Source organism: Mobula birostris, chromosome 4 (genome assembly GCF_030028105.1).
Source record: "Mobula birostris isolate sMobBir1 chromosome 4, sMobBir1.hap1, whole genome shotgun sequence".
NCBI classification, from domain to species: domain Eukaryota; kingdom Metazoa; phylum Chordata; class Chondrichthyes; order Myliobatiformes; family Myliobatidae; genus Mobula; species Mobula birostris.
The window spans coordinates 155,792,013-155,811,577 of NC_092373.1; the positions used below are offsets into that span (position 1 = coordinate 155,792,013).

At 41.7% G+C, this 19,565-nt stretch overlaps 1 protein-coding gene across 8 annotated transcripts in view; it reads left to right on the plus strand.

Annotated features, from left to right (window-relative positions):
* The window catches only part of LOC140196681 (limbin-like), a 239,638-nt gene that overhangs the window by 54,496 nt on the left and 165,577 nt on the right, over window positions 1–19,565 (plus strand). For all 8 annotated transcript variants that reach the window (XR_011885776.1, XM_072256298.1, XM_072256292.1 and 5 more), the window contains exon 10: window positions 5,914–6,238. Coding sequence is in view for 7 of the 8 variants with exons in the window: in XM_072256298.1 (XP_072112399.1) it covers window positions 5,914–6,238 (325 nt within the window). In the remaining variant the exon portion in view is untranslated. The remainder of the gene's footprint in view (window positions 1–5,913; window positions 6,239–19,565) is intronic.

A 19,565-nucleotide genomic window follows, 5' to 3' on the forward strand; every position in this document is an offset into this window, starting at 1 on the left:
AGTATAGTCCATCTGGTCCAAGTGACTTATCTATCTTCAGACTTATCAGCTTCCCAAACACCTTCTCCTTAGTAATAGCAGCTACATTCACTTCTGCCCCCTTAACAGCCTCAAATTTCTGATGTCTTCCACTGTGAAGATTGGTGCAAAATACTTCTTAAATTTGTCCGCCATTTTTTTGCTTCCCATTACTACTTCTCCAGCATCATTTTCCAGCACTCTGATACTCACTCTCACTCGTTTTTTTTAAAAAACTCTAGTATCTGAAAAACATTTTGTATCCCTTGTATATTATTGGTCAGATTACCTTCATATTTCATATTTTTCTCTCCTTAATGATGATGAAAATCAGTTAGGTTCATTATCGCTGATGTACTGATGTTTCTGAGGCATGGCCTTTTTAAAATGTCCTTGATGTTGGTCAATGTTGACCAGATGGTCAGCTGGTCAGTATGGACATGGGCCAAGGGGCCTCTCTCAGTACTGTGTGACTCTACGACTCCAGTGTTTCTCCACTTCTCTTCCAGCAGTGCTCTTCTCCAAGACTAGGGTGCATTCCAATTAAAGACATAAACGGGCCCTTGTCCTGGAGTAGCTGCTTGTGTAAAAGCCATCTGCACAAATTCCTTCCACAACTCCTGCACAATTCCTTGTGGACATTTAGCAAATTCAAATGTTTCAGACAGCACCACCCATGATTAGATCACAGAAAAAGCCTGAAGTAACCTGTGGATAGTTGATGTGCTATTGAGGCGAGGAGGTGGTGGAGGGGTTGTGTTTGGCTGGATGAACCCTTTCTCTTGATTCAGTTGTGTTCTGTTGTAATATGTAGTCAGAGTTGTAAGCTACCTGTCACCTCAGTATGTCTGGTTTGTATATTCTGCAAGTATCCTTACCAAGAATACAGTATGTCAAACTTGACTGGCTAAAAATGTTGGCATCATTTTGGAACTGTATCAATATTCAAAAAATATACTGAAGAACTGAATTTTGCACCCAGTTCCTCTTGAAATATTAATTTATAAAACTTTTAAGTCTATCAAACTTCTTATCATTATCAAATTGATTTAATTATACTTAAGACCTTTGAGTCAGAACTAATATTAGCACAAATGTTGTGACTATATTCTCTCCTTTTGTGATAGAATTTCCATAATTGAATGTTTATTTGCTCTAGGTTGGTACCTCCCTTTTCATTGCTATCATTCTGTAGAGTGATGCTCTAAAAACCTAATCATTTCCTTCACTTTTCTGCCCTTCTTCCTTTTCTATTTTAATAGATCATCTTACGTATCCTGTTAATTAATGGATTTTGGACAAATGGCCTTTATGTGCATTCTTGAGCAGTGTCTCATACTGTTGTTCATTTTATACATCGTGGCATATGGTTCATTAATACAATGTAACTGCATTCTATGTGCAGTATTCCTAATGACCTGAAAACTCTAAATTCCTCCAGCAATTTATTGAATAAACCACAATTGTCAGTAAAAACTTAACCCATATAATTAAGGATGATGCATTTCACTTCAGAACTTGCGTAAAGTGGAAGATCATGCAGGGAAAATATTAGAAGTTACTTGATGTCACATAGTTGACCCCACAGCTATTGGATGAGTTCCCTTGTTTTGAATAACCATGGATTATAAATGGTAGGATTTGGAACAACAAGTAACCTGCTGGAGAAATTCAGAGGCTTGAGCAGCATCTGGGGGGAGAAATAAGCTTGTTGATATTTTGGGTCAAGATCCTGCATCAGGACTGAGTGTGGAGAGGGAAAGAGAAGAAGGGGAGCAGTGTGACTGGGTCCAAAAAGTGACTTCTGGTCTAGATGTGCCTGCATACAATGCTCCTTTGGTTGACATCTTCCGGATAGATCATGAAACCATATATTTCACTTCTTTTATGTTTTTTACATTTGTTTATTGTCTTAAATGTGATTCTGGAACTGTTGGGGCCTGTGATTTGTAATGTGGAGATCATTTGGGTGATTCGGAGCTCTGCAGTTTCTGAGGGGATTCCAAGAGGCGGAGGCAGTGTGTGGGAAACTCGTCGTGAGAAAACTGTGAGCTGATGTTCAAATTGGAGTAAGGGGAGCTATGAGGCTATTAGGCAGGAACTTGGAAGCATAAATTGGAAACAGATGTTCTCAGGAAAACGTACTGAAGAAATGTGGCAAATGTTCATGGGAAATTTGCATGAGGTTGTGAGTAGGTGTGTTCCAATGAGACAGGGAAAGGATGGGAGGGTACAAGATCCGTGGTGCACAAAGGCTGTTGTAAATCTAGTCAGGAAGAAAAGAAGAGCTTTCAAAAGGTTCAAAAAACTAGGTAATGATATGAGTCTAGAAGATTATAAGACTAGCAGGAAGGAGCTTAAGAATGAAATTAGGAGAGCCGGAAGGGGCCAAGAGAAGGCCTTGGCGGACGGATTAAGGAAAACCCCCAAGGCATTCTACAAGTATGTGAAGAGCAAGAGGATAAGATGTGAGAGAATAGGACCAATCAAATGTGACTGTGGAAAAGTGTGTATGGAACCGGAGGAAATACAGGAGGTACTTAATGAATACTTTGCTTCAGTATTCACTACAGAAGAGGTTCTTGGTGATTGTACGGATGACTTGCAGTGGACTGAAAAGCTTGAGAATGTAGATATGAAGAAAGAGGATGTGCTGGAGCTTTTGGAAAGCATCAAGTTGGATAAGTCACCAGGACCGGATGGGATGTACCCCAGGCTACTGTGGGAAGCAAGGGAGGAGATTGCTGAGCCTCTGGCAATCTGGCAATAATCTTTGCATCATCAATTGAGGATGGGAGAGGTTTCAGAGGATTGGAGGGTTGTGGATGTCGTTCCTTTATTCAAGAAAGGGAGAAGTGAAAGTCCAGGAAATTATAGACCAGTGAGACTTACTTCAGTGGTTGGTAAGTTGATGGAGAATATCCTGAGAGGCAGGATTTATGAACATTTGGAGAGGCATAATATGATTAGGAATAGTCAGCATGGCTTTGTCAAAGGCAGGTCATGCGTTAGGAGTCTGATTGAATTTTTTGAGAATGTGACTAAGCACCTTGATGAAGGTAGAGTCGTAGATGTAGTATATATGGATTTTAGCAAGGCATTTGATAAGATACCCCATGCAAAGCTTATTGAGAAAGTAAAGAGGCATGGGATCCAAGGGGACATTGCTCTGTGGATCCAGAACTGGCTTGCCCACAGAAGGCGAAGAAAGGTTATAAGCGGGTCATATTCTGCATGGAGGCCGGTGTCCAGTGGTGTGCCTCAGGGATCTGTTCTGGGACCCCTACTCTTTGTGATTTTTATAAATGACCTGGATGAGGAAGTGGCGGGATGGGTTAGTAAATTTGCTGATGATACAAAGGTTAGGGGTGTTGTGGATAGTGTGGAGGGCTGTCAGAGGTTACAACGGGACATTGATAGGATGCAAAACTGGGTTGAGAAGTGGCAGATGGAGTTCAACCCAGATAAGTGTGAAGTTGTTTATTTTGGTAGGTCAAATATGATGGTAGAATATAGTATTAATGGTAAGACTCTTGGCAGTGTGGAGGATCAGAGGGATCTTGGGGTCCGAGTCCATAGGACATTTAAAGCTGCTACGCAGATTGACTGTGTGGTTAAGAAGGCATACAGTGCCTTGGCCATCATCAGTCGTGGGATTAAGTTTAACAGCTGAGAGGTAATGTTGCAGCTATATGGGACCATGGTCAGACCCCACTTTGAGTACTGTGCTCAGTTCTAGTCACCTCACTACAGGAAGGACGTGGAAACCATAGAAAGGGTGCAGGGGAGATTTACAAGGGTGTTGCCTGGATTGGGGACCATGTCTTATGAGAATAGGTTGAGTGAACTCGGCCTTTTTCCCTTGGAGCTACGGAGGATGAGAGGTGACATGGTAGAGGTGTACAAGATAATGAGAGCATTGATCATGTGGATAGTCAGAGGCTACTCCCCAGGACTGAAATGGCGAGCATGAGAGGGCATAGTTTTAAAGTGCTTGAAAGTAGGTACAGAGGAGAGTGTACCTACTCTCAGGGGTCAGGGATAAGTTTTTTACGCAGAGAGTGATGATGAGTGCGTGGAATGGGCTGCCGGCAGTGGTGGTGGATGCAGAAACGATAGGGTCTTTTAAGAGACTCCTGGATGGCTACATGGAGCTTAGAAAAATAGAGAGGTATGGGTAAAGCCGAGGTAGTTCTAAGGTAGGGACATGTTCGGCACAGCTTTGTGGGCCGAAGGGCCTGTATTGTGCTGTGGGTTTTCTACGTTTCTATGTTTCCATTTCAGCAACTAAAGTGATGAGTGAGTTTGAAACACCAGCTGCCTGCCTTTTTATCGCTGGTGAGATTGCTCTGCTAGGGAGAAGAAAATGTTGCCTAGGTTTTCTACATTTTGGATGTCAACTTGGACTATAGACTTTTTTCAGTCTTACGGTTTTTTTTTTGTATTCTGTGTTTTCACCTGATCTTTCTCATCTTTTTTTGTGTGACAGTTCAGTTTTTATTCATTTTGTTTGTGTGGGGAGGAGGGATTTGGGGGTTGATGCTCATGCTGCCTTTCTTTTCTTTCTTGGTTTCATGGCTATCTGGAGAAGAAGAATTTCAGAGTTATATACTTTGATAATAAATGAAATGATTGGTGGACTGAAGATCTGAGGATGGGTGAAGAATGATTGGCAGATGGTGCCAGGTTTGGTGTTGGTTGGGGTAGTTGGGAGCGAAAGGGAGCTGAATTATTGGTAAAGCTGGCAAAAAAGCCAGTTGGAGCCAGGCCGAGGGGGAACGGGTGATGATAGGGGGTCGCAAGGAGTGAGGGCATTAGTCTGTGCTTGGTCTCACTGATCTAGGTGGCCACATCAAAAGCACAATGTAAATGGACAAGATTGGTGGAGATGCACATGATAAGACATGATATAAAATATCAGAAAGTCACATTTGTAGCAGCTTAACCATCTTTGTTTTCTCTTCTTTGTTTCCCTTCTTGTCTGTCTGTTTTGTTTTTTTTTACCCTTTTTGTTGTCTGTCCACATTTCTTTCACTGCAGCAGACAAGGAAGCAGAATTTGCAGATAAGGACGTAAGAAATAGAAACAAAAAGAGATTCGTTGGTTTCATGTGTCTGCCCTGCCATTCAGTAAAGTCATGGACAATCCTCAGCGACACTTTCCTGAACTGATCCCATATCCTTTGGTTCTTTTGATTCTGCACAACAATAATCAGCTATATAACAATGCCCACTGGTCCACATTTGTCCATGAATAGCTTCGGATCTAACTCACAGAAATGTGGACGTTGATGGTGAAATTCACCACTGCCTTCAGGAATAGAGCACCTCTTCTGGTCATCTAAAGAAATAGAATTAAGTTTAAGAATGAGAACTTCAGCTACAGCATAAAGCTAATGTTCATCAGGCAGCAGTGATCCCAGCTTCACGGGCATCGGTCAGTTACAAAAGACACATCAAAACACTGGATGGATATTAGCAATGTCGTCGGCACAAATTCCTGCAAATTCACTGGCAAGATGTGAACCAGAGATAATGTCCCTGTCCAGGCCAGTATCCTAGCACTGAGGCCTCGAATGCCCTCACCCAGGTCTGATAGGCAGCCCACATTGCTTGTATGTCCACCCCAAGCCTTTTGAGCTCTGCTGAGTAGATATTACTCAGGTATAAGTCTAGATAGAGTAAATGATCTAAGTGAGAATGGAAAGCCTTTAACTGTAATATCTTTATAAATTTGGATTTATACCCAGCACATTACCTCAAAGTGGAGAAGGGGCATTTGGGCTGACAATGAAAACCTTGGACCTCTTTATTGTCTGTGGATTTTATTAGGTTATTTTCTTATTCCTTACCACACAAATTAGACGTAATATAACATTTGGTTTCTGTTTTGCAGCTTGCATTTATTGAATGCAGTACGATTGGATACCCATCTTGAATATCATAGAAAAAAAATGAACTTGAACGCAGTTCTGTTGTTGCTCAAGAAGTTCAAGCACAGCAAAGACCTTTCACCACTTTCAGAGGAAAGATTCAGCGTGGTTTTCAGAGAACGGTTTGAAGAGGCGGAGAGCAGGCTGAATACAGAGCATAAAGAGATGTTAGCCATATTAGCTGCTGCAAGTGTCCAAGAGGCCAGGCATAAAATGGAGGCTCTTTATAGGAAACAGGAACAAGAGGACAAAGAAGCTGAGCTGCTCATGCAGAATGTGGATGATGAGGTAAGTCAAGGAGCCGTAGTTTTCTGCTATGTAAGTGAGAGAGGGAAGGAAAGAAATCTTCCTGGCAAGTGAATTCATGATGGTAATACCAACTAGATTAGGTACCACCTCAGGTTCTTTCAAATCTTTCGCCATCTGATAACAAATATTAATCTGTGTGCAACATCAACATTTTCCAGAGGGAGCCTTGCTATCAGGAGGTATATTTTGTGCTTTATACCTTGGTAGCCATGCTTTTTAAACAGTCTCTTACTGGAACCCTTCTTCAAACATACTTCTGATTTCCTCCTTTCCCACAAAGACTCTGACCATTCCCAAGTATGTGTTGTGTTTCTGGTTTTGCAATTATGTAACTAGATATATCGCATTGTGATGAATGTGGGAGTTTTTTTAGGACAGCCTGACTATTCTAAACAACTAAATTTATAACAGCAGGAGCAACAATATTCCAAATTAGTTCACGAGAACTCTTTCAGACAAAATGTAATACTGAGGTAATAACGATGCATTAGGTTGGATTGCACTTGATCCACTGTAGTTTCCCTGCTCGGATATAGGTGATGTATGCCTGGGGGGTGGGTCGGATGCGTGGCTGTGAGATTGGATAGAAACATAGAAAACATACAGAACAATACAGACTCTTCGGCCCACAAAGCTGTGCCAAACATGTCCCTACCTTAGAACTACCTAGGCTTCACCCATTGCCCTCTATTTTGTGAAGCTCCATGTAGCCATCCAGGAGTCTCTTTAAAGACCCTATTGTTTCCGCGTCCACCACTGCCGCCGGCAGCCCATTACATGCACTCACCACTCTCTGCGTAAAAAAAAAAAAAAAAACTTACCCTTGACATCTCCTCTGTACGTACTTCCAAGCACCTTAAAACTATGCCCTCTCGTGCTAGCCATTTCAGCCCTGGGGAAAAGCTTCTGACTATCCACACGATCAATGACTCGCACCATCTTGTACACCTCTGTCAGGTCACCTCTCATCCGTCGTCACTCCAAGGAGAAAAGGCCGAGTTCACTCAACCTATTCTCATAAGGCATGCTCCCCAATCCAGGCAACATCCTTGGAAATCTCCTCTGCACCCTTTCTATGATTTCCACGTCCGTCCTTATGTGAGGCGACTAGAATTGAGCACAGTACTCCAAGTGGATCTGACCAGGGTCCTATATAGCTGCAACATTACCTCTCAGCTCTTAAACTCAATCCCACAATTGAAGAAGGGCAATGTACCATATGCCTTCTTAACCACAGAGTCAACCTGCGTAGCAGCTTTGAGTGTCCTATGAACTTGGACCCCAAAATCCCTCTGATCCTCCACACTGCCAAGAGTCTTACCATTAATACTATATTCTGCCATCATATTTGACTTACCAAAATGAACTACGTCACACTTATCTGGGTTGAATTTCATTTGCCACTTCTCAGCCCAGTTTTGCATCCTATCAATGTCCCACTGTAACCTCTGACAGCCCTCCACATTATCCACAACATCCCCAACCTTTGTGTCATCAGCAAATTTACTAACCCATCCCTCCACTTCCTCATCAAGATCATTTATAAAAATTTTTGTGAATAGAGTAGGGGTCCCTGAGGCACACCACTGGTTACCGGCCTTCATGCAGAATTTGACCTGTCTGCAACCACTCCTTGTCTTCTGTGGGTAAGCCAGTTCTGGATCGACAAAGCAATTTCCCCTTGGATCCCATGCTTCCTTACTTTGTCAGGAAGCCTTGCATGGGGTACCTTATCAAATGCCTTGCTAAAATCCATACACACTACGTCTACGGCTCTACCTTCATCAATGTGTTTAGTCACATCCTCAAAAAATTCAATCAGGCTCGTAAGGCACGACCTGCCTTTGACAAAGCCATGCTGACTATTCCTAATCATATAATGCCTCTCCAAATGTTCATAAATCCTGCCTCTCAGGATCTTCTCCATCAACTTACCAACCACTGAAGTAAGACTGACTGGCCTATAAATTCCTGGGCTATCCCTACTCCCTTTCTTGAATATGGGAACAACATTCGCAACCCTCCAATCTTCCGGAACCTCTCCCACCCTCATTGATGATGCAAAGATCATTACCAGAGGCTCAGCAATCTCCTCCCTCGCTTCCCACAGTAGCCTGGTGTATATCCTGTCCGGTCCTGGTGACTTATCCAACTTGATGCTTTCCAACAGCTCCAGCACATCCTGTTCCTTAATATCTACATTCTCAAGCTTTTCAGTCCACTGCAAGTCATCCTGACAGTCGCCAAGATCCTTTTCTGTAGTGAATACTGAAACAAAGTTTTCATTAAGTACCTCCGCTATTTCCTCCAGTTCCATACACACTTTTCCACAGTCACATTTGATTGGTCCTATTCTCCCACATCTTATCCTCTTGCTCTTCACATACTTGTAGAATGCCATGGGGGTTTTCCTTAATCCTGTCTGCCAATGCCTTCTCATGGCCCCTTCTGGCTCTCCTAATTTGATTCTTAAGCTCCTTCCTGCTAGCCTTATAATCTAGATTCCTATCATTACCAAGTTTTTTGAACCTTTCGTAAGCTCTTCTTTTCTTCTTGACTAGATTTACAACTCCCAATTTTCAGAAGGGCTTTGACGAGATGCAATACATGAGGCTGCCAAACAAGATAAGGGTCCATGGTATTAGAAGAAAGATGCTAGCATGTATAGAAGATTGGCTGACGAGTAGGAGGCAAAGAGTGGGAATAAAGTTTTCAGCCTGGCTGCCAGTGACTATGTTCCACAGGAGTCTGTGTGGGACCGCTTCTTTTCACATTATATCTCAATGATTTGGATGCTCGAACTGATGATCTTGTGACCAAGTTCATGGATGACACAAATACAGATGGAGGGCAGGTAATGTTGAAGAAGCAGGGAGTCTACAGATTAGACAGATAAGGAGAATGGGCAAAGAAATTGCAGTTCTAATATACTGCTGGGAAGTGTATGGTTATGCACTTTGGTAGAAGGAATAATGGCATAGACTACTTTCTAAATGGGAAGAAAATTCTGAAATCAGAGATGCAAATGGGACTTGGGAGTTCTTGTGCAGGAGTACCTACAGTTAACTTGCAAGTTTGAGTCGGTGGTAAGGAAGGCAAGTCCAATGTTTGCATTAATTTCAGGAGGGCTAAAAGATAAAAGCAAGAATGTAATTCTGAGGCTGTATAAGACATTGGTCAGATTGGAATGTTATGAGCAGTTGTGGGCCCCTTATCTAAGAAAGGATGTGCTGATATTGAGGACGCTCCAAAGAATGTTCATGAGAATGACTCGGGAATGAAAGGGGTAAGATACAAGCATTGGATGGCTCTGGGCCTGTACTTGTTGGCATTTAGAAGAATGAGGGGGCGGGGAATCTCATTGAAACCTATCGAATATTGAAAGGCCTAAATTGTGTGCAAGTGAAAAGGATGTTTCCTATTGGGGGCATCTAGGACCAGGAGGCACAGAATGAGGAAAGCTCTTTAGAACTGAGGTGAGGAGAAATTTCTTTAGGCAGAGCGTAGTGAATCTCTGGAATTCATTGCCACCACTGGCTGGAGGCTGGAGTCATTGGGTATAACTTAAAATGAAAGTTGATAGATTCTTGTTCGTAAGAATGTTAAAGGTTATGAGGAGAAGGCAGGAGAATAGGGTTGAGAAGGATCATTAGTCCGCCACGATGGAATGGCAGAGCCGTCTTGATGGGTTAATTGGCATAATTCTGTTCCAATGTCTTGTAGTCTTACAGAAAATATGGGTTAAGAGTTTGTTCAGGTGTGATAAGCTGTGTCCATTTTATTTTAACAGCTTCATATGATTTATCAAGGGTAACACACACTTTGCATATTTCACCAAGAAGATTTACGTTAGTCAAAGTTACAATATTGGCAATTCAGAACAGGCTCCTTTAAAAGATTTCACTCATTAAACTAAATAACTCTGTTGTAAATGCTGTATTTTATTGAACCTAAAGATGGAATTAGGAGGAATCTACTCAATCTATTTAAACTTGTGTTGATTGGTTTGTCAATGCATCCAAAACTGTTAAATGGGCCGTAGTAGGTTAATAAACATTTTGCTTGTAGACTTATGCTGGGAAATTCTGTGATTGAAGGCATTGTGTACAGATGACCAGACCTCACAAGATTTTGACTTGTGTTTTCCCCTGCATGGAGGAAATATGTTGGGCCCAGGGCCAGGTCTCGTCAGTGACAAGGGGTTGAGGCCCATAGATAAGGCAGAGAGGGGAAGGTTATGACAGAGATCAGCAATGATTTTGGTACTTTCCAGTATATAGAGGTTTTGGGTTAGGGTCTGTTATTGGAGATTGTGATGTTAGATGGAGTGTGGGTGAAGAGTTATGGTTAATAAGTGTGGTTACATTATGGTTGTAAGAGTTGTCAGCCAGAGCGTTGGTTGAGGAATGAGTTTAGGTCATTAGATTGGTGTGTGGGTGAGTAGAGGGTTAGACTATAGATTGTAATAGGGAAGGGCATTCTGTGGTCGGGTTGGCTGAGTAGTTAGATGGAATAACCTTAAAGAGAATCCATCTGAATCAGGCTCTCAGCTTATTATTATTATTATTGCAAGCTGTTTGAAAAACCAAGCCCACAGCAATTTAAGGGAATACATTTATCAGGCATCACCTTGCAGCTGTTGATACACCATGTAAGAAGACTGTTAAAAACAAGTTGTCCATGTATGGCCATTCACTCATGCATGAGTGAAAGTTACTGAGGTGATGTCTGGGGTTTGTGCGTGGTTTGTGTGGACCCTGGACATCACCTCTGCTACTAATTATGTGTGTAATCCATTTTACAGCAAGTGCATAAAGGGCTGAAGGTAAAAATGGTGAACTATACCACTCACAAAAATAACTTTGTTTTTCACGAAAATTGATTGGTGTCCAGCAAAAACAGTGTTGCTCAATCCAATTTGTAGACATAGTATTCGCACTTGGCTCCGTTTTTGGGTCATTTCGGTTCTGTTTTACTTCAGTGGTTTGGCATGGTCAAAGAGCTGCTCGGTGATGCATGATAAATGATTAAAATGTGTGTTCACTTAAATTGCTGTGGGCTTGCTTTTAGAAACAACTTGCAATAATATGGTTGACAAACCTAACAAAATGGTTCCTTTCAATTTTGCATGATCTTTTGTTGCTAAATGTCACAGGATCTCCATTCGTCTCTCCCCCTCTCTCCCCACCCCCTCCCCCAATCTGGTGGCTACAATTCAGACCAGAAGATTAATTCCTGTCAAATTCACATACAAGACCACATGGCAAATCTATAATATTTTGTTTGTCAAAAATACTGTACACTTTTTTTAAATCGTGTGAGGTTGAAAGGTGTTTGTGTTCCGAGTGACCTGGGTGCCTTTGTATATGAATCACTTAATATGCAGATTTTCCAGGCGATTAGGAAGGCAAGTAATGTTTTGGCCTTTGTCGTCATAGTCATGGAGTCATAGAACACTACAGCACAGAAACTAGCCCTTTGGCCCATCTAGTCCATGCCAAACCATTAATCTTCCGAGTCCCATCAACCTGCACCCAGGCAATAGCCCACCATATCTTTCACATCCATGTACCTGTCCACATTTCTCTTAAATATTGAAATCAAACCGGCATCTACTACTTGTGTTCCACACTCTCAACATTCTCTGAGTGAAGAAGTACCCCCTCAGTTACTCTTCAATTTTTCACCTTTCATACTTAATCCAGGACCTCTAGTTGTAGTCACACATAACCTCCATGGAAAAGGCCTTCTTGCATTTACCCTATCTAGATACTTCATAATATTGTATACTTCTATCAAATCTCCCCTCAATCTTCTACATTCTAAAGAATAAAGTCCTAGCCTATTCAACCTTTCCCTATAATTCAGGTCCTCAAGCCCCAACTATATCCTTGTAAATTTTCTCTAAACTCTTGAGTTTATTGATATCTTAACTGTTGGTAGCTGGCCAAAACTGTATGCAATACTCCAAATTAGACCTCACCAACCTCTTATACAATTTCAATGTGACATCCCAACTCCTGTACTCAGTGCATTGATTTATGAAGGCCAATATGCCGAAAGCTTTGTTTATGACTTTATCTACCTATGGTGCCATTTGCAAAGAATTATGGATCTGTATTCTCAGATCCCTCTGTTCTATTGCCTTCCTCAGCACACTGCTGCTCACCGTGTACGATCTACCCCATTGAATCCACCCAGTGGGAAACACTTTACACTTATCTGCATCAAATTCCATCTGCCATTTTTCAGCCCGTTCTTCCAATTGGTCCAGATCCAATTACAAGTATTGATAGTCTTCCTTTTTGTCCACTACACCCTTAGTCTTCGTGTTGTCTGCAAATTTGCTGGTCTAGTTTATCACATTATCGTATATATCATTGTTATAGATGACAAGCAACAATAGACCCAGCTCTGATCCCTGCAGCACACCACTAATCACAGGCCTCCAGTCAGAGAGGCAACCATTTACTACTACTCTCTGGCCTTCCTTGTGAAGCCAGTGTCTCATCTAATATAATAACTCGTCTTGAATGCCAAGTGAATGAACCTTCTTGACCAACCTCCCATGCAGGATCTTGTCAAAGGCCTTGCTAAAGTCCATGTAGACAACATCCACTGCCTTTCTTTCATCAAATTTCTTGGTAACTTCCTCAAAAAAGCACTATAAGATTGGTTAGACATGACCTACCATTGACAAAGCCATGTTGACTATCCCTAATCAGTCCCTGTCTATCCAAATACTTATATATCCAGTCCCTTAGAATACCTTCCAATAACTTTCCTACTGCTGATGTGAGGCTCACTGGCCAATAATTTCCTGAGTTATTCTTGGAGTCTTTATTAAACAACTGAACAACATTAGCTATCTTCCAATCCTCCAGCATCTCACCCATGCTACAAGTGTTTTGAATATGTCTGCTAGGGCCCCTGCAATTTCTTCACAAGGTCTGAGGTAATATCTTGTCAGGCCCTAAGACTTTATCCACCCTAATTTGCCTCAAAGCAGCAAACACCCCCTCAATAATCTGTATAAGGTCCACGACCTCACTGTTGCTATACGTCACTTCTATAGATTCTGTGTCCATCTCCCGCCTAAATAGAGATGCAAAAAATCCATTTAAGATCTTCCACATCTCTTTCGGCTCCACCCATAGATTACCATTCTGATCGTCCAGAGGACCAGTTTTGTCCCTTACTATCCTTTTGCTCTTAAAGTATCTGTAGAAGCCCTTAGGATCCTTCTTCACTTTGTCTGCTAGAGCAACCTCATGCCTTCTTGTAGCTCTCCTGATTTCCTTCTTGAGTGTTGTCTTGCAATTCTTACACTTATTAAGAACCCGTTCCTACCTGTCTGCATCACCTTCTTTTTCTTAACCAGGGCCTCAGTATCTCTCGAAAACCAATGTTTCCAATATCTGTTATCCTTCCCTTTTATTCTCACAGAAACATTCCAACTCTATACTCTCAAAATTTAACTTTTGAAGGCCTCCTGTTTAACAAGTACACATTTGCCAAAAACAACCTATTCTAATCCTTACTTTTCAGATGCTTTCTGATACCAAAGAAATTGGCTTTTCTCCAATTTAGAGTCTCAACTTAGGACCAGACCTATCCTTTTCCATAATTACTTAATGCCATTATGATCCCTAAATGTAGTTGAGACTTCTACGTACTGATTAAGAAATCTTTTTTGAACACATTTGCCAAACTCTTTCCCATCTAACCCTTTTACAATATGCGAGCCCCAGTCTATATGTGGAATCCTATTGTCATCGTCGTCGTGGCTATCTCTCGAGGTCGAGGATGATGGTCTTCATTCTGAAGAAGTGGCCCACAGAGTGAAGACGCCTGTGCATGTATTTTTTTAATGTGTACTTGATGTTGCACTTCAAGAAGCACACTAACTTCACCAATCAACTAACTGATTCCAATGGCATGGAAACCACAATGATTAGAGCTGATGGATTTGTTGCAGCCTTCATCCGCCTTAACAGCCGTTGAGTTCAAAGTAACTTTGTCCGCCTGTTCCACTGTTGAGGTCCTGGTTGGATTGTTCTTTGTCAGGGACCTCACCTTTGACCTTACCACCATGGGTGACCCTACCAGGAGCATAGCTCCAGAAAGCATTGCTCTCGGGATCACAGGACCACACAAGCTTCTCCACCACGACAAGGTGACAATCCACGGAGAACCTTCATACCCTATTATATGAGGGTTGGAATGCATGAATTATGGCCAAAATAATATCTTCATACTCTTAGGAGATCCCTTGGGATTGAGGATTACTTGGTTCCACTCTAGTTCTGTAGGGGCTGTAACCTGTTCATTCTCACATGTGCATCAATTCCACCCGCCCCCCCCCCCAATTCTTGTCCCATCAATTCCAATCATCTGGCGACAACTGGTAACAACCAGTTAACTTCCTAATATGCCTTTGAATGTTGGGGGAAATGGTAGAATGGAGTCAAGATTGCACCTGCGTTGCAATCTACACAATAGTAGATGTAACTTTTGTACTACTGTGTCAGGGATTCTCAGGAGTCACTGAGGCTGTTACATTTATTCCAGGGAACTTTGAGAACAGTCTTGAATCCTTAACTCCTTTCTTCTCTGATGAGACTTTATCTGGGATATTGTGGAAAAGCCTGGGCTCCCTACGTATGGATAGATGTGTTTCCTAGAAGCTGTGCAGTGAAAGCTCAAAGCTCAATTCCTGGTACGTCACATGAGGAGAGATGCACTAGGCCTGCATTCTCTTGAGCTTATACTGTACGGTTATCATGAAAGTGTTTAAATTCTTGTGGGTTTTGTCAGGGTAGATGTAGGGCTGGTTGGCTTGCCTAGAACAGTGGACGGGAGGGGTCACAGACTTCAAGTGAGAGGTTGGCCATACTATAGGACACAAATGAGAAGAAATTTCTTGGTGATTCTTTAGAATTTTATTTTTTTTCTGAGTATGTTCATGACAGAGCTAATAGATTTTTTGATGTTAAGGGAATTAAGGGATGTGAGTTTAACACAGGAAAACATAGCTAAGGTAAAAGATAAGCTGTGACATATTGAATGTGGAGCAGGTGTGAACATCTGAGTGGCTCATTTCTACTTGTATTTTTGAAGTCTTTGCCTATTAGGACTTGGTCCATTTTCTTCCCATTTCTTTCTGAATCTCAGGTGCATTGCCAAATCCATTCTCAATGAAGATTGGATGGAAGTGACTGCAAATTCAGTGTAGAGTAAGATCTGTGTTAAGCAATCCAGCAGCTCTGTACTTCTGACTTTGGTATAAAAATTAAAATTTGGTTGTGTCTTTCTAGAAGAATAATCTTTCCAAGCAGTGCTGAAGAATAGTGTTTTTCTTGCTCAGCATGTGTTGGGTAACAATATTATGCATTCGAATACATGTGCATTTTGGAATGTAAAGTTAATATATGAGCTTTAACAAATGGAGAATATTACATATAAAAACATTGATATGTGCTGCATTGTGCTGAATTTTAGCTGTCAGTTCTATAGAGAATTGCCCACTGGCTACTGTGTGCTTTGAAACTCAACACCTGGAGAAAATTCTCCAGGGATACTCCAAATATTATATTAAAACATTGGTCACATCAGTCTGCTACTTATCATTGCCCACCACTTTGCCTCCCACATTATCATGCATCTCTCGCTATGGCTTACAGTCTCCATCACACTTATGATCTTCCTCATTCCTTATTGATCCCTTTCCCTCTACCCTCACTGACAACACCATATTTAAGGGGTGATGCTCAGCCTAAAATTCAATTCTCCTTCACCGACAAATTGTCTGCAGGCGTAAAGCAGATACCTGCAGCTCTCCAAACTTCAGTTTGGAAATTGAGTTATTATTTTCTGCCCACTAATTCTTCAGTTCTTTTCTCTGATCTTGGATCAAAACCACACTTCTAACAGTAGCAGTCCTCTTTGTACAAGCGAATCAGAGTTAATCGCAGCTTTCAAACAGAATGATGAAAGTGACTTTGCTTTGAGTAAAGCAGATTGTTTTGGCAGCAAGTATGGCCCATTGTAGTTTGACCTGCAATTTTATTCTGTCTCATTTTTCTTCTCTTGCTTATTTGTGGTGCAGAAGGGAAGGGAGAGAGAGGGCAGCGGTCGTGATAGGGAACTTAGTAGTCAGGGAAACAGACTGGAGATTCTGTGGACGTGACTGGGACACACAAATGCAATGTTGCTTCCAGGGGCCAGGGTCAGGGGCATCTTGGATTGCGTTCATAGCATTTTGGAGAGTAAGAGAGAACAGCCAGATATCTTGGTACATATCGGTATCAATGACATAGGAAGGAAAAGCAAAGAAGTCTTGCAAAGAAAATTTAGAGAGCTAGGTAGAAAGCTGAGAAGCAGGACCTCCAGGGTAGTAATTTCTGGACTGCTGCCTCTGCCACGTGCCAATGAGGGTAGAAACAGGATGATTTGGCAGATTAATGCGTAGCTGAGAAGATGGTGCAGGAGGCAGGGCTTCAGGTTCTTGGGATCTCTTCTCGGGGAGGTATGAACTGTTGGAAAGTGACAGATGACACCTGAACCTGAGGGGGACCGATATTCTCGCGGACAGGTTTGTTAGAGCTGTTGGGGAGGGTTTATACTAATTTGGCAGGGGTTGGGAACCAGAGTGAAAGGACTCAGGATAGGATAGATGGTTAAAAAAAATGTAAATATAGTGTGCAGTCAGACTGTCAGGAAGGGCAGGCAGGTGGTAGGACCATTTGCAGCCAACAGGCTGAGTATCAAAACATTATGGATGTAGAATTAGAAAGGATAGCACATATGGTACTCAAGGTGTTATATCTCAATACACAGAGTATAAGAAATAAGGTGGATGATCTTGTTGCACTATTACAGATTGTTGTGGCCATCACTGAATCGTGGCTGAAGGATGGTTGAAGTTGGGAGCTGAATGTTCAAGGTTAAACATTGTATTGGAGGGACAGGAAGGTGACCAGAGGGCGTGGCTCCGTTAGTGAAGATTGGCATCAAATCTGTAGAAAAATGTGACATAGGATCAGAAGATGTTGGCAGTTATATACAAGGCTCCCAACAGTAGCTGGGATGTGGACCACAGATTACAAAGGGAAATAGAAAAGGTATGTCAAAAGGACAATATTATGATAGTCATGGGTGATTTCAACATGCAGGTCAATTGGGAAAATGAGGTTGGTAATGGATCTCAAGAGAGTGAGTTTGTTGAATGCCTATGAGATGACTTTTTAGAACAGTTTGTTGTTGAGCCTACTAGAGTATCAACTATACTGGATTGGGTGCTTTAAAATGAACCGGGGCGATTAGAGAGCTTAAGGTAAAAGAACCCTTAGGAGGGAGTGATCACAATATGATTGAGTTCAACTTGAAATTTGATAGGGAAAAAGTAAAGTCTGATGTAGCAGAATAGGTGTATTACAAAAACAAAGAAATACTCAAAAGGCGGAATAATACAATCAGCTGACAAGGGAAGTCAAAGCTAATATAAAAGCAAAAGAGAGGGCATGCTACAAAGCAGGGTAAAAGTAAGACGGAGGATTGGGAAGCTTTTAAAAACCTACAGAGAGCAACTAAAAGAATCATTAGGTGGGAAAAGATGAAACATGAAAGCAAGCTAGCAAACAGTATCAAGGTGGATAGAAAAAGCTTTTTCAAGTATGTATGAAAAAAGAGATGAGTGTAGATATAGGACTGCTAAAAATGAGGCTGGAGAAATAATAACGGGGAAGGAGATGACAGATGAACTAAATGAGTATTTTGCATCAGTCTTCACTGTGGAAGACACTAATAGTGTGCCAGATGCTGAAAGGTGGTGAGGGAAGAGAAGTGAGTGCAGTTACTATTACAAGGGAGAAGGTGGTCAAAAAGCTGAAAGACCTAAAGGTACATAAGTCACTGGAACTAGGTGAACTGCAACCTAGGGTTCTGAAAGAGGTAGCAGTAGAGATTGTGGAGGCATTAGTAATGATCTTTCAAAAATCATTGGACTCTGGCATTGTGCCAAAGGACTGGAAAATTGCAAATGTTACTCCACTCTTTAAGAAAGAAGGAAGGCACCAGCAAGAAAATTATAAACCAGTTAGCCTGACCTCAGTGGCTGGGAAGATGTTGGAATCAATTGTTAAGAACGCGGTTATGGAGTACTTGGTGACACAGGACAAGATAGGACAAAGTCAGCATGGTTTCCTTAAGGGGAAATCTTGCCTGATAAGCCTGTTGGAATTCTTTGAGGAGATTACACATAGGATAGATAAAGGGGATGTAGTGAGTGTTGTATATGTGGACTTTCATAAGGCCTTTGAATATGGTGCCACACATGAGGCTGCTTACCAAGTTAAGAACCCATGGTATTACAGGAAAATTATCGGTATGGTTAGAGCATTGCTGATTGGTAGGAGGCAGTGAGTGGGATGGAAAGGATCTTTTTCTGTGTGGCTTTGGTGACTAGTGGTGTTTCACAGGGGTTGGTGTTAGGAACACTTTTTAATGCTGTACATCAATGATTTAGATGATGGAATAGATGGCTTTGTTTGCAGATGATATGAAGATTGGTGGATGGGCAGGTAGTGTTGAGGAAGCAGGTAGGACTTAAACAGATTAGGAGAATGGACAAGAGGGTGGCAAATGAAATACAATGTTGGAAAACACATGGTCATGCACTTTGGTATTTGAAATAAATGTGCGGACTATTTTCTAAATGGGGAGAAAATCCAGAAATCTGACATGCGAAGATCTTGGGAGTCCTTGTGCAGAACAACCTAAAGGTTAACTTGTAGGTAGAGTCTGTGGTGAGGAAGACAAATACGATGTTAGCATTTATTTCAAGAGGTCTAGAATACAAGAGCAAGGATGTGATGCTGATGGCACTGGTGAGGCCTCACATTGAGTATTGTGAACAGTTTTGGGCTCCTCATCTTAGAAAAGATGTACTAGCATTGGAGAGGGTTCAGAGGAGGTTCACAGGGATGATAACCCTTTCATTCCTAGAATCATATGAGGAACGTTTTATAGCTCTGGTCTGTACTTGCTGTAATTTGGAATGATGAGGGGGGACCTCATTGAAACCTTTTGAATGTTGAAAGGCCTAGTCAGAGTAGATGTGGAAAGGATGTTTCCAATAGTGGGGGAGGGGTGTCCATTTAAAACACAGATGTGGAGAAATTTCTTTAGCCAGAGGGTGGTGAATTTGAGAAATTTATTACCACAGGCAGCTGTGGAGGCCAAATCATTGGGTGTTTTTAAGGCAGAGCTTTATAGGTTCTTGATTGGACACAGCAGCAAAGGTTAT